The sequence below is a fragment of the Myxocyprinus asiaticus genome, chromosome 14 (genome assembly GCF_019703515.2).
Source record: "Myxocyprinus asiaticus isolate MX2 ecotype Aquarium Trade chromosome 14, UBuf_Myxa_2, whole genome shotgun sequence".
NCBI classification, from domain to species: domain Eukaryota; kingdom Metazoa; phylum Chordata; class Actinopteri; order Cypriniformes; family Catostomidae; genus Myxocyprinus; species Myxocyprinus asiaticus.
Window position 1 is genome coordinate 12,274,166 of NC_059357.1, and position 13,610 is coordinate 12,287,775.

Sequence of the window (13,610 nt, forward strand, 5' to 3'; positions counted from 1 at the left end):
CTACAATGATAAAATCAAACCTCATTGGTTCTTGTGCGTCTTGTGACCTAACGTCATGACGTCATGTCGCAACAACCAATGAGGTTAGAAGTTATTGATGTCGTTTTTTTTTGCCATTGGGCGTTGATCAAGGATTTGATTATACAGTGAATAACAAATTTACTTTCATTCTTTTCATCACACAAACTGATCCTATGGCTTTCAGAAGACTTAGGATGTAGTTTACTAGTTGATTACTTTATATATTTTTTTTTTTTTTTTTATTTTTTTTAAGCTTGACACCCCTTAGTCACTATTCACTTTCATTATATGGTTACAAGCTGTGTGGAGATTTTTTTTTAAATGTTTCTTTTTGTGTTCCACAATATAAATTCATACTGGTTTGGAACAACATGAGGTGAGTAAATAATGATTGAATGTTAATTTTTGGCTAAACGTTTTTTTTAAATTACAATATACACATAACGTCACCATCTAACAGACATAGTCACTCAGCCTGCTTGAAACCACACCCTCAAACTTCCTCACAAAATCTTCTTGGTACCAGACAAGCACACCTTGTTTAGCACCTGCCAGTAAACATCTGCCATTAAAAGCTCCCTCAAACATACTGCAAAAACCCCAAGGGCTGGGAGGGATTTCATAGAACAAGGAAAGATCTGACAAGGTCAAAGATCAAGTGTACCATTATGAGTTTCTGTGTCATCATGATCAATGCGTAGAAGGCGGCAAAATTATTTTGTGAATGTGATCCTCTGGACTATTTTGGGTAAGAGCCTGAAGACTAACCTGTCTGCAGTGTGTTGATGAAGCATCAGGATATTCAGCATCCGCTACGACAACAGCGTCTATTTATAACTTGCCTTTCATGCATGGAATGCAAGTTACAAGCAGATGAAAGTATCAACCTATAAGAGTAACCTGAAAAGATTATAATACACAAACAAATAGCAACAGCAACTCATTTCATGTTGGAGCTGTGGCACATAACGGTTGGCTCATGTGCACAACATCTTGAAGCAGTGGTGCTCATAAGGATGCAGGTTTGGATAAAAGCATCTGCTAAATGAATAAATGTAAATGTAGGTTTGAGTCTGGACTGCATAATGTCAATTATGATGTTTAAAATTGCATCTGCACTTTTTTTTTATTCAAGCCTAGATCATTACATTGTGGTAAATAGTATTCTTTGCACTTGTACTTTATTAGGAACACCTGTACACCTACATGTTCATGCGATTATCTAATCAGCCAGTTGTGTGGAAGTAGTGCATTGCATAAAATCATGCAGATACAGGTCAGGAGCTTCAGATACTGTTCACATCAGCCATCAGAATGGGAAAAATGTGATCTCAGTAGATTTTGACCGTGGCATGATTGTTGGTGCCAGATGGGCTGGTTTGAGTATTTCTGTAACTGCTGATCTCCTGGGATTTTCACACACAACAGTCTCTAGAGTTTACTCAGAATGTTGCCAAAAACAAAAAACATCCAGTGAGCGGCAGTTCTGCAGACAGAAATGCCTTGTTGATGAGAGAAGTCAACGGAGAATGCCCTGACTGGTTTGAGCTGACAGAAAAGCTATGGTAACTCAGTTAACTACTCTGTACAATTGTAGTGAGCAGAATAGCATCTCAGAATGCACTACACGTCGAAGGCAGATGAGGCTACAACAGCAGAAGACCACATTGGGCACTTTATTGGGAACATAATGTTCCTAATAAAGTGCTAAGTAATTGTACTGTATATGCTATTCTGAACATAGCTTCTTTTTCCCATTTTCATGCTATCCTTTATAATAATGCCAAAAATGCCCATAAAACAGAATTTAAAAAAGAAACACATCTCACAGTTGTTATTCTCTCTTTCTTTACTGTTTTTGTAGCAGAATGCAAGACAAAAGGTCGTCCCCCAAAGCCAACCTTGCGACGGACATTGTCTCTCGACACTTTGGTAGGGCCGTACCTGCAGGGCCAGTGGCCTAAGGAACCAGAGGGTCAACCTGTCAATGACAAGGCCACACAGGTGAGAACCTCTGGTGGATTCACACGCCTCCTGTTTTCTTGTCATCTCTCCCACTTGAAAAGTAGAGGACCCAACATTTTACATTTACTTACCTTTACTCTCATGTTGTTCCAAAGCCATATGACTTCCTTCTGCGGAGCACAAATGGACAAGTTTAGCAGATTCTCCAAGGTGTTTTTTGGAGATCCTGCTTAACATCTCCTTTTCTGTTTCATGGAAGAAAGAAGGTCAACTTGCGTTGTTGGTAAAGGGTATTTCTTGAATGGTCAAGGGGGACAGCTTGTTTGCACTATACAGCTGAAGTCAAGCAGTTGCTAATGAGAGATATTGACTCTGGGGGTAAAGAGTTTGGCTTGTAATGGAGGGAGTTTAGAAACCTCAGCTGGGAATGGCAGCCATATTGTTGTTTCCAAATGGGTTCCATATGTGTTCCTGGAGCACTGCTCCGACATGCTTACTGGGGTTTGCTATATTCAGTCAAACACAAAAGGTGAAAGTCTTTCTGTTGGGGCTGATCATATCTGGATTCACGTTTTGATTTTGCACCTCAAAGTTAGAAAGTTGATAAAGGTTCTGCCCTGTTCACATAATTTTATTAAGAAATTTGAAACTAAAATAGCTTATATTGCAGGGCTGGGGTAATGATACAGATTTCCCGATTCGATTCCGATTCACAAGCTCTCAATTCGATTCGATTAAGAAATTGATTCATATGGGTATATTTAAGTTATAATGTCCCTTTTGCTTACATATGAAAGAAATTCCCTACCAGATTATGTTGTAAATTATACAAGGGACCTTCTAACTAGGTACATTACGAAAATATTAATTCTACTAATTATTTTATTAGTTTTTCATCATTTTGGCCACATTTTGGCTTTTTAAAAATGAACAAATCCATGTATTTAATCAATAAATATTATATTTCATATATTATTTTTTGTTACGTTTATTGTTTAATTGCATAATCTTTACTATTTACATTGATTTGTTGAATACATGCTAAAAAGCGCCTGTAAATGAGCGCATGTTAACAGGAGAGACTCGAATGGCTTTATCTCATCCGTGTTATGTGTGATTGGGATTAAATGCATTTTTTGTTGTTTTCAATCAACAACTGACTTTAGAGACATATTATTAAAAGAGACATTACTCAAAAGCCCCTTTCAAACATACAGCGTTTTCCAAAAGATTTTCAGGTTAGAGGTCATGTGTGAACATGACCCTTTTTATAATACTGGTAAACTTTGCTCTGGCAATTTCCCTTAATGAGAAGTTGTATCAGTACCTATAAATTAGAGGTCGACCGATTGTGGATTTTACAGATACCGATAAATATGTTGGACAGAACCTGCTGAATCAACCGATAGGTTTTTTTTTTTTTTTTTTTTTGTGGATTTTTCCCCTTTTTTCTCCCAATTTGGAATGCTGAAGTGCTTTTAAGTCCTTGTGGTGGTGTAGTGATTCGCCTCAGTCCGGGTGGCAGAGGACAAATCCCAGTTGCCTCCGCATCTGAGATCATCAACCACGCTCAACTCGCCACGTGCCCCACCGAGAACGAACCACATTATAGCGATCACGAGGAGGTTACCCCATGTGACTCTACCCTCCCTAGCAACCGGGCCAATTTTGTTGCTTAGGAGACCTGGCTGGAGTCACTCAGCATGCCCTGGGATTCGAACTAGCGAACCCTAGGGGTGGTAGCCAGCGTCTTTACCACTGAGCTACCCAGGCCCCCTCAACCGATAGTTTTAAAAATTGATACTGACTGAAAAAATAACAGAGTAAAATATTGCTGAACTTTATTACAAAAATAAACAGTACTGACTGAACCATGAAAATGTATAGTACTTTTTTAAATGAAATAAATAGTAATATATATGAACTAATACTTGAATTTAAGTCAGCTGATTTTTAAATTGATGTTGTTTCCTTAGTCCACAAGAGGGGCACAATAAATACATAAACCATTCTGCTCCGTTATATTATTGCATAGAACATTCCTATCCTGGCTGTTAAAAAAGAGCGTTTCATTTTCAACTAATATGCATAAAATAAAAAGTTTTAGTCGGTCCATATTCTCAAATGTTAAGTCAAAAGTAAAATGAGGGGGGAAAACACTTCAATAGAGAGTTCACATGGTGTTACACTTGCACTGATTACTACTATTCCATACTCAAGCTTCATATTAACAGTGAAATACCACATTGTTTTTTATTCGGTACGGTTGTAGCAGTAGCAGTATTCACAGATAGCAGTGGTATTGGGCTGACTCGGTGGTGAAGTGGCTAAGACTATGAGCCCAGGCCAAGGGCTGTTCAAACAGACGGAACACAACAGACTGCAACCGAACGCGAGGATCTCGAGACACACATTTCCAAGTTGAACTTTCCTGACAAACATTTAAATATCTCATTGCTTAATCTGAGAAATGCTTATAAGAGAGCAAGATGCAAAGACCAAAAATCATCACCAGCTGTAAGGGGCTGTTCACACCGAACGCTTTTGCAACCATCCATTTGTTTTTCTATGTAAATGCGCACTAGACGAATGCTTTTGTTTTCCTTTGTTTTTGTTTATTCAGCGTCTCGTGTAGGAGTGCTTTTTTTTAGATGATGTGTTTAATTAAAAAGAACTTTAAAAGCTATTGAGACACCTGCTTACTGTATTTGTTGCGCTGTGTCAAGCTTTTTTTAGTGCAAGAATGTGATCGATCTGAATTCATCATATTACAGTTAGGATAAAAAAATGTAATTGAAATCAAGATGCGTTTCTGATTTGTTTTTACGTTTCTCTTGGCTGCAAGAAGATATTAATTTGCTTTCTCACATCACTAGCTTTAAATATGCAATTTAGCTGACTAACTAATGCATAAACATGACCAGCTGGATATAAACTAATGCAAACAGATGGTAATAGATGGTTACAATCGTGACATTTAAACATTTGGGTAGGACTTGCAGTATTTTTGTGACATTGTTCTAACCGCTTGAGGATAGCTTTAATGTTAGCATCCTCTCAGCCTTGTCGGCAAACATACTGCTGCTCTCTATTAATGCAGCATCTAGTCAACAAATTAATTACTTTATAATGATATGACAATGTGTACTGTATACATACCTTTTCGTTGTTGATGTTTTAAATCCGCATCTGATGTGTTCCGCTCCATGCAGAGTGTAGTCTCGCGTGTCAAAACAAACACCACAAGGCATCAGTGAAATGTTTTTATTTTGCCTCTAGAGACTGCTCTCATACTGTATAACGACAGCTGACTCTTCCCAGCTGCTCCAGCAGCGGACACAACGGGGGAAAACTATCGGTGTGGATTTTTGCCGATAACAAATTTCTGGAACTATCGTTATTGGTGCCGATTAATTGGCAAAACCGATATATTGGTCAACCTCTATTGTAAATGTCCATTTTGATGGTATGTGTGAACAGCACATGTGGTACATTTACCAGTAAAGGCAACCCAACGATTTTCCTGTAATTTACCTGGTTGCATGTTTGAAAGGGGCTAATGACAAATAAGTCGCTTGGATCTCGTCTTTGGACACACATTACACAGGACAACTTTTACTCTCAACTTGCAGTGAAAGGATCTTGCTGCTGAATACTCAACCACTATACTACACAATCACTGGTGAGTGAAATCTAAACATTTACCAGCCAGTTGCCAATTATATAAATTTTTGTTGCATAGAGTGAAATTTGGTTGCAAATGCAAGTGATTTCCACTCATTGTAGTGGAGGGTTTTGCATAGAGATGGAATCTCTCATGGAATTTTAGAATCAATTTCGAGATCGTTCAAATGAAGATTGCGATGCATTGGACAATCAGTATTTTTACCCACCCCTACTATATTGATGCTTGTTAAAGGAATGCTCCAGGATTAATACAAGTTAAGATCTATCGACAGCATTTGTGGCACAATGTTGATAACCACAAAAAATAATTTTGTTATTTAAAAAAATTCAAAAATTGCAGTTACAGCAAGGCACTTACAATGGTGAATGGGGCCAGTCCATCAACATTCAAATATACACTGTTTCAAAAGTATAGTCACAAGACTTAAACATCATTATACATGTTAACATATGGTAATTTTAGAGTGATAAACTCAGGGTTTTACAACTTTGTTTAAATGAAAACGTAACATCCGTAAACCATTTAATCTGGTAAGAACTGTAATGCCAGTTAATCCCTTATTTAATCACTCTAAAATTATGTTAACATGTATTTACAGAATGTCTTGTGATTGTACTTCAGAAACCATGTGTATTTTACAGTTTATGGAATGGCCCCATTCACTTCCATGGTAAGTGCCTTGATTACTGTAGCCCCAATAAATATATATATATAATTTTTTTTTTTTTTTTTTTTAATTATCTAGGGACGAGTCGCCGCCAAGATTTTTGCCTGCCACACAATATAACTGGCCAAAAAAATCCCATAGACTTGCCTTGAAGGAGCAATCCAATATATATTTTAGCAGTATTCTGTAGATGGATGGGGATAGGCTCTTTTGACTTGTTCCTGGCAACCACCCACAACACCCTAGCATACGGTGAGGTATACACATGCAAGCACAACTCACATTTTCTTCAGACCTCCTCGCTGCTTTGCTTATTTGTGAGTGCTGTGGTGTGTGGGTCTGTTTGGATGGTCATGGATTCTGTATAGATGCTACTTCTATGTCGGCTCTGTCTCTCAGCAGGTGATCTGCTCTGCTTGCACTGATAACTGGTCACCCAAAAAAAGATGGTTTTGTTTAATGTGACCTTCATAGTGACCGTCCCCCAACCCCTTTTACACCCCCCACACGCTCACTTGCACAATGCATGAGCAGAACCCCCATTTTCACTCTTAATTCATATAGTCTCCCAAGTTACATAATCTATTTCGTATTGATGAACGAACTCAATCCACTTTTTACCCTTGACATTGTCTGTCGAAGTGGACATTCAACAGTTAACAATTGTACAGTCTTAGATGCTCTCAACGGTCTGCCCCACCCCCATCTGATTGCCTGCCCTCTCCTCTTGAAGCGGTTGGGGGACTTCTGAAATTTTAGCCAGCATCTAGCATGCTGCGCATACAGACACACAATCTGAATGTCTGTTTATAGGCCTAACCCATGACAGGCTGATGTGGGCTGATGTCCAGGCAGAAAGGAATAAGGGATGGATTTAAAATGTAAATCTATTCACATCCCTGCCCCCACTCGGCCGTGTGAACCCTCCAGCCACTGAGAGGACGCGGTTAGTCCAAATCTTGCACCCTGGGGGTGGAGGTGATGACATGTTTTAATTTGGCTCACTCCAACTGCGTGTTGTTACATTAGTATCCAACATCAAAGATATCCATGACCCCTGGCAGAGACAGGACGTGAGGGACGGAGACACAAATGTAGACCGAGACACTTTTTGGGCTGAGGCTGTGACGGCGAGACTCTGTGTGACCTATACAGGGTGCAACTATAAGGCAATAATGGCCCACTAGACGGCATGAGAGAGTTTTGGGCCTTTTGACTAAACTGTCCACTGGACAGTAGCACCATATTTGTTTGTTTTTTAAAGGAATGAAAACTAGGCTGTGAGATGACGAAATGTCATTCAAAAAAAAAATTCTATGAAAAAAAAAAAATCCAGAAAACACCAGTTGTGACAAATAGATATGATCCACAACCTAATGCCATTTTTATGACTGGAATCAGTCATTCCAGTTATCAGACCTTCATGTTGTAACCGCAGTGTAAGCATACTCTGATTTTTAATAAAATTATTGTTAATAAAATGAATTCACATCTCGAGGTGTAAAGGCCGTATCACAATGCTACCACCTTGGGTGTAAATTCATTTTCAAAAAGTCAGCGGCAGACCGTCATCATTGTCTAAAGTTTACAACTCAAATGTTTTTGTAGTTAACACTACAGCAGTGGTGGAACGAAAAAATCCTATTTTGCACTATATGAATACTTAAACTTTTTCGTCTGAGCAAAGCAGAGATGACGGAAGATTAGCAGAGAATGTACATGACAGGGCTTCATTCATGACAGTCAACTGATGATGTTGTTTCACAATGCACAGCCTGGCAGTGACAAAACGATACAAATTTATGTATTTGACACCTATCCCGAGTCCTGATCGTTACCATGTTTTTGTGTACATGTAACAAACACTTTTTAACTCTCAAAAAATATTTTAGCCTATTTTTAAGATTGACGTATTTGAACCGTAGACTTTGTCAGTTCAAACCAGTCTGGCCATTCTCTGTTGACCTCTCTCATCAACAAGGCATTTCTGTCCACAGAACTGACGCTCACTGGATGTTTTTTGTTTTTGGCACCATTCCGTCTTGCACCAACAATCATGCCACACTCCAAATCACATTTTTTCCCAATTCTGATGGTTGATGTGAAATTTATTTCCCCTTTTTCACCCAATTTGGAATGCCCAATTCCCAGTGCGCTTTTAAGTCCTCGTGGTGGCATAGTGATTCGCCTCAATCCAGGTGGTGGAGGATGAATCCCAGTTACCTCCGCGTCTGAGACCATCAAACCGCGCATCTTATCACGTGGCTTGAGCGCGTTGCCACAGAGACATCGCTTCACGCCATCCACCGCGACATCCACACTCAACTTACCACGTGCCCCACCAAGAACGAACCACATTATAGCGACCACGAGGAGGTTACCCCATGTGACTCTACCCACCCTAGCAACCGGGCCAATTTGGTTGCTTAGGAGACCTGGCTGGAGTCACTCAGAATACCCTGGGATTCAAACTAGCGAACTCCAGGGGTGATAGCCAGCGTCTTTTACCACTGAGCTACCCAGGCCCCCGGTTGATGTGAACATTAACTGAAGCTCCTGACCCGTATCTGCATGATTTTATGCATTGCACTGCTGCCACACAATTGGCTGATTAGATAATCGCATGGATGATTGTTGGTGCCAGACGGACTGGTTTGAGTATTTCTGTAACTGCTGATCTCCTGGGATTTTCATGCACAACAGTCTCTAGAATTTACTCAGAATAGTGCGAAATACAAAAAAACAACCAGTGAGGGGCAGTTCTGCAAAAGGAAACACCTTGTTGATGAAAGAAGTCAACAGAGAATGGTCAGACTGGTTCGAACTGACAAAGTCTACGGTAACCGCACTGTACAATTGTGGTGAGAAGAATATCATCTTAGAAAGCTATTCTGAGATGCGGGTTGGTGCTGTTTTGGCGGCACGAGGGGGACCTACACGATATTAGGCAGGTGGTTTTAATGTTGTGGCTGATCTGTGTGTGTGTGTGTGTGTGTATATATACACACACTGGTGGCCAAAAGTTTGGAATAATGTACAGATTTTGCTCTTATGGAATGAAATTGGTACTTTTATTCACCAAAGTGGCATTCAACTGATCACAATGTATAGTCAGTACATTAATAACACAAAAAAATACTATTACAATTTGACTTTTTTTTTTTCAGAACTTCTTAAACGACTACAAAGATTTCTCATAAAAAAATCCTCCACGTGCAGCAATGACAGCTTTGCAGATCCTTGGTATTCTAGCTGTCAGTTCGTCCAGATACTCAGGTGACATTTCACCCCATGCTTCCTGTAGCACTTGCCATAGATGTGGCTGTCTTGTCGGGCACTTCTCACACACATTAAAGTCTAGCTGATCCCACAAAAGCTCAGTGGGGTTAAGATCCAAAACACTCTTTTCCAATTATCTGTTGTCCAATGTCTGTGTCTCTGCCCACTCTAACCTTTTCTTTTTGATTTTCTGTTTCAAAAGTGGCTTTTTCTTTGCAATTCTTCCCATAAGGCCTGCACACCTGAGTCTTCTCTTTACTGTTGTACATGAAACTGGTGTTAAGTGGGTAGAATTCAATGAAGCTGTCAGATAAGGACATGTGAGGCGTCTATTTCTCAAACTAGAAACTCTGGTGTACTTTTCCTCTTATTTAGTTGTACATCTGGACTTCCACATCTCTTTCTGTCCTTGTTAGAGCCAGTTGTCCTTTGTCTTTGAAGACTGTAGTGTACACCTTTATATGAAATCTTCAGTTTTTTGGCAATTTCAAGCACTGAATAGCCTTCATTCCTCAAAAAAATGACTGACTGATGAGTTTCTAGAGAAAGCTGTTTCTTTTTTGCCATTTTTTACCTAATATTGACCTTATGACATGCCAGTCTATTGCATACTGTGCAACTCAAAAACATAGACAATGTTAAGCTTAATTTAATGAATCAAATAGCTTTCAGCTGTGTTTAATATAATGGCAAGTGATTTTCTAGTACCAAATTTGCAATTTAGCATGATTATTCAAGGATAAGGTGTTGGAGTGATGGCTGCTTGAAATGGGGCCTGTCTAGATTTTATCAAAAATGACTTTTTTGAAAAAGTGATGGTGCTGTTTTTTACATCAGTAATGTCCTGACTATACTTTGTGACCAGTTGAATGCCACTTTGTTGAATTAAAGTACCAATTTCCTTCCGAAACTGCAAAATCTGTACGTTATTCCAAACTTTTGGCTGCCAGTGCATATAATTTTTTATATATATATATATATATATATATATATATATATATATATATATCACACACACACACACACACACAGTTGAATTCAGAAGTTTACATACACTTAGGTTGAAGTTATTAAAACTCATTTTTTAACAACTCCACAGATTTCATATTAGCAAACTATAGTTTTGGCAAGTCGTTTAGGACATCTACTGTGTGTATGACATGAGTAATTTTTCCAAAAATTGTTTATAGACAGATTGTTTCACTTTTAATAGACTATATCACAATTTCAGTGGGTCAGAAGTTTACATAAACTAAGTTAACTGTGCCTTTAAGCAGCTTGGAAAATTCCAGAAAATATCATCAAGCCTAATTTAGCTTCTTATAGGCTAATAGGAGTCAATTGGAAGTGTACCCGTGGATGAATTTTAATGCCTACCTTTAAACTCAGTGCTTATTTGCTTGACATCATGGGAAAATCTATAGAAATTGTGGACCTCCACAAGTCTGGTTCATCCTTGGGAGCAATTTCCAAAAGCCTGAATGTACCACATTCATTTGTACAAACAATAGTATGCAAGTATAAACAGCATGGGACCACACAGCCATCATACCACTCAAGAAGGAGACTCATTCTGTCTCCTAGAGATGAACGTAGTTTGGTGCGAAAAGTGCAAAGCAATCCCAGAACAATAGCAAAGGACCTTGTGAAGATGCTGGAGGAAAGAGGTAGACAAGTACCTTTATCCACAGTAAAACGAGTCCTATATCGGCATAACCTGAAAGGCTGCTCAGCAAGGAAGAAGCCACTGCTCCAAAACCGCCATAAAAAAGCCAGACTTCATTTTGCAAGTGCGCATGGGGATAAAGATATTTTTGGAGAAACGTCCTCTGGTCTAATGAAACAAAAATGTATGTAATGACCATCGTTATGTTTGAAAGAATAAGGGTGAGGTTTGCAAGCCAAACAACACCATCCCAACCGAGTATGGGGGTGGCAGCATCATGTTGTGGGGGTGCTTTGATGCAGGATGGACAGGTGCACTTCACAAATTAGATGGCGTCATGAGGAAGGAAAATTATGTGGCTATATTGAAGCAACATCTCAAGACATCAGCCAGGAAGTTAAAGCTCGTTTGAAAATTGTGAAAAACTGAGTTTAAATGTATTTGGCTAAGGTGTATGTAAACTTCTAACTTCAACTGTATATATGAATACATACAGTGTGTATATATATATAAATAAACTCAGCAAAAAAAGAAACGTCCCTTTTTCAGGACACTGTATTTTAAAGATGATTTTGTAAAAATCCAAATAACTTTACAGATCTTTATTGTAAAGGGTTTAAACAATGTTTTCCATGCATGTTCAATGAACCATAATTAATGAACATGCACCTGTGGAACGGTCGTTAAGACACTAACAGCTTACAGATGGTAGGCAATTAAGGTGACAGTTATAAAAACTTAGGACACAAAAGAGACCTTTCTAGTGACTCTGAAAAACACCAAAAGAAAGATGCCCAGGGTCCCTGCTCATCTGTGTGAGCGTGCCTGAGGCATGCTGCATGGAGGCATGAGGACTGCAGATGTGGCCAGGGCAATAAATTGCTATGTCCGTACTGTGAGACGCCTAAGACAGCGCTACAGGGAGACAGGAAGAACAGCTGATCGTCCTCATAGTGGCAGACCATGTGTAACAACACCTGCACAGGATTGGTACATCCGAATATCACACCTGTGGGACAGGTACAGGATGGCAACAACAACTGCCCGAGTTACACCAGGAGCGCACAATCCCTCTATCAGTGCTCAGACTGTCCGCAATAGGCTGAGAGAGGCTGGACTGAGGGCTTGTAGACCTGTTGTAAGGCAGGTCCTTACCAGACATCACATCATGTTGTTTGGCAACAACGTGGCCAATGGGCACAAACCCACCTTCGCTGGACCAGACAGGACTGGCAAAAAGTGCTCTTCACTGACGAGTTGTGGTTTTGTCTCACCAGGGGTGATGGTCGGTCTCGCGTTTATCGTCGAAGGGATGAGCGTTACACCGAGGCCTGTACTCTGGAGCGGGATCGATTTGGAGGTGGAGGGTCCGTCATGGTCTGGGGAGGTGTGTTGCAGCATCATCGGACTGAGCTTGTTGTCATTGCAGGCAATCTCAACGCTGTGCGTTACAGGGAAGACATCCTCCTCCCTCATGTGGTACACTTCCTGCAGGCTCATCCTGACATGACCCTCCAGCGTGACAATGCCACCAGCCATACTGCTCACTCTGTACGTGATTTCCTGCAAGACAGTAATGTCAGTGTTCTGCCATGGCCAGCGAAGAGCCCAGATCTCAATCCCATTGAGCACGTCTGGGACCTGTTAGATCGGAGGGTGAGGGCTAGGGCCAATCCCCCCAGAAATATCTGGGAACTTGCAAGTGCCTTGGTGGAAGAGTGGGCAAGAACAGCAAGAACTGACAAATCTGGTGCAGTCCATGAGGAGGAGATGCACTGTAGTACTTAATGCAGCTGATGGCCACACCAGATACTGACTGTTACTTTTGATTTTGACCCCCCCCCCACACACGTTATTCCATTTCTGTTAGTCACAAGTCTGTGAAACCTGTTCAGTTTGTCTTAGTTGTTGAATCTTTTTATGTTCATATAAATATTTACACATGTTAAGTTTGCTGAAAATAAAAGCAGTTGAAAGTGAGAGGACGTTTCTTTTTTTTTTGCTGAGTTTATATGAAGATTTTGCCATATACTAAAAAAATATTGATTATTAAATATTGAAACAAGTTGCTGAGTTGTATATTTTCCCATCGCTTTTAATTAGATCATGTCATTAGCAATGCTTCATGGAATTGTAGTTCATTCCCTCATTCAAAATGGTAAGTCTTGTACCTTTGTCTTTTTGTGTGATTTTTAAATACTTATTTGCTTCAAATAAAAGTTTGTAGTAGCATGATACACATCAGAGCTTGTTGGTTTGGTTCATGGCTTAGAACACTTTTATGAAATTCCTTTGGAAAAAATGTATGTGAAAAATACTTCTGG

The 13,610-nt window shown here is 39.7% G+C and overlaps 1 protein-coding gene across 3 annotated transcripts in view; it reads left to right on the forward strand.

Moving 5' to 3' along the window:
- Positions 1–13,610, forward strand: part of LOC127451588 (protein FAM117A-like) — a 30,226-nt gene that overhangs the window by 3,922 nt on the left and 12,694 nt on the right. For 2 of the 3 annotated variants that reach the window (XM_051716380.1, XM_051716382.1), the window contains exon 2: positions 1,886–2,025. In XM_051716380.1, coding sequence (XP_051572340.1) covers positions 1,886–2,025 — 140 coding nt within the window. The remainder of the gene's footprint in view (positions 1–1,885; positions 2,026–13,610) is intronic. The other variant, XM_051716381.1, reaches the window with a different exon arrangement.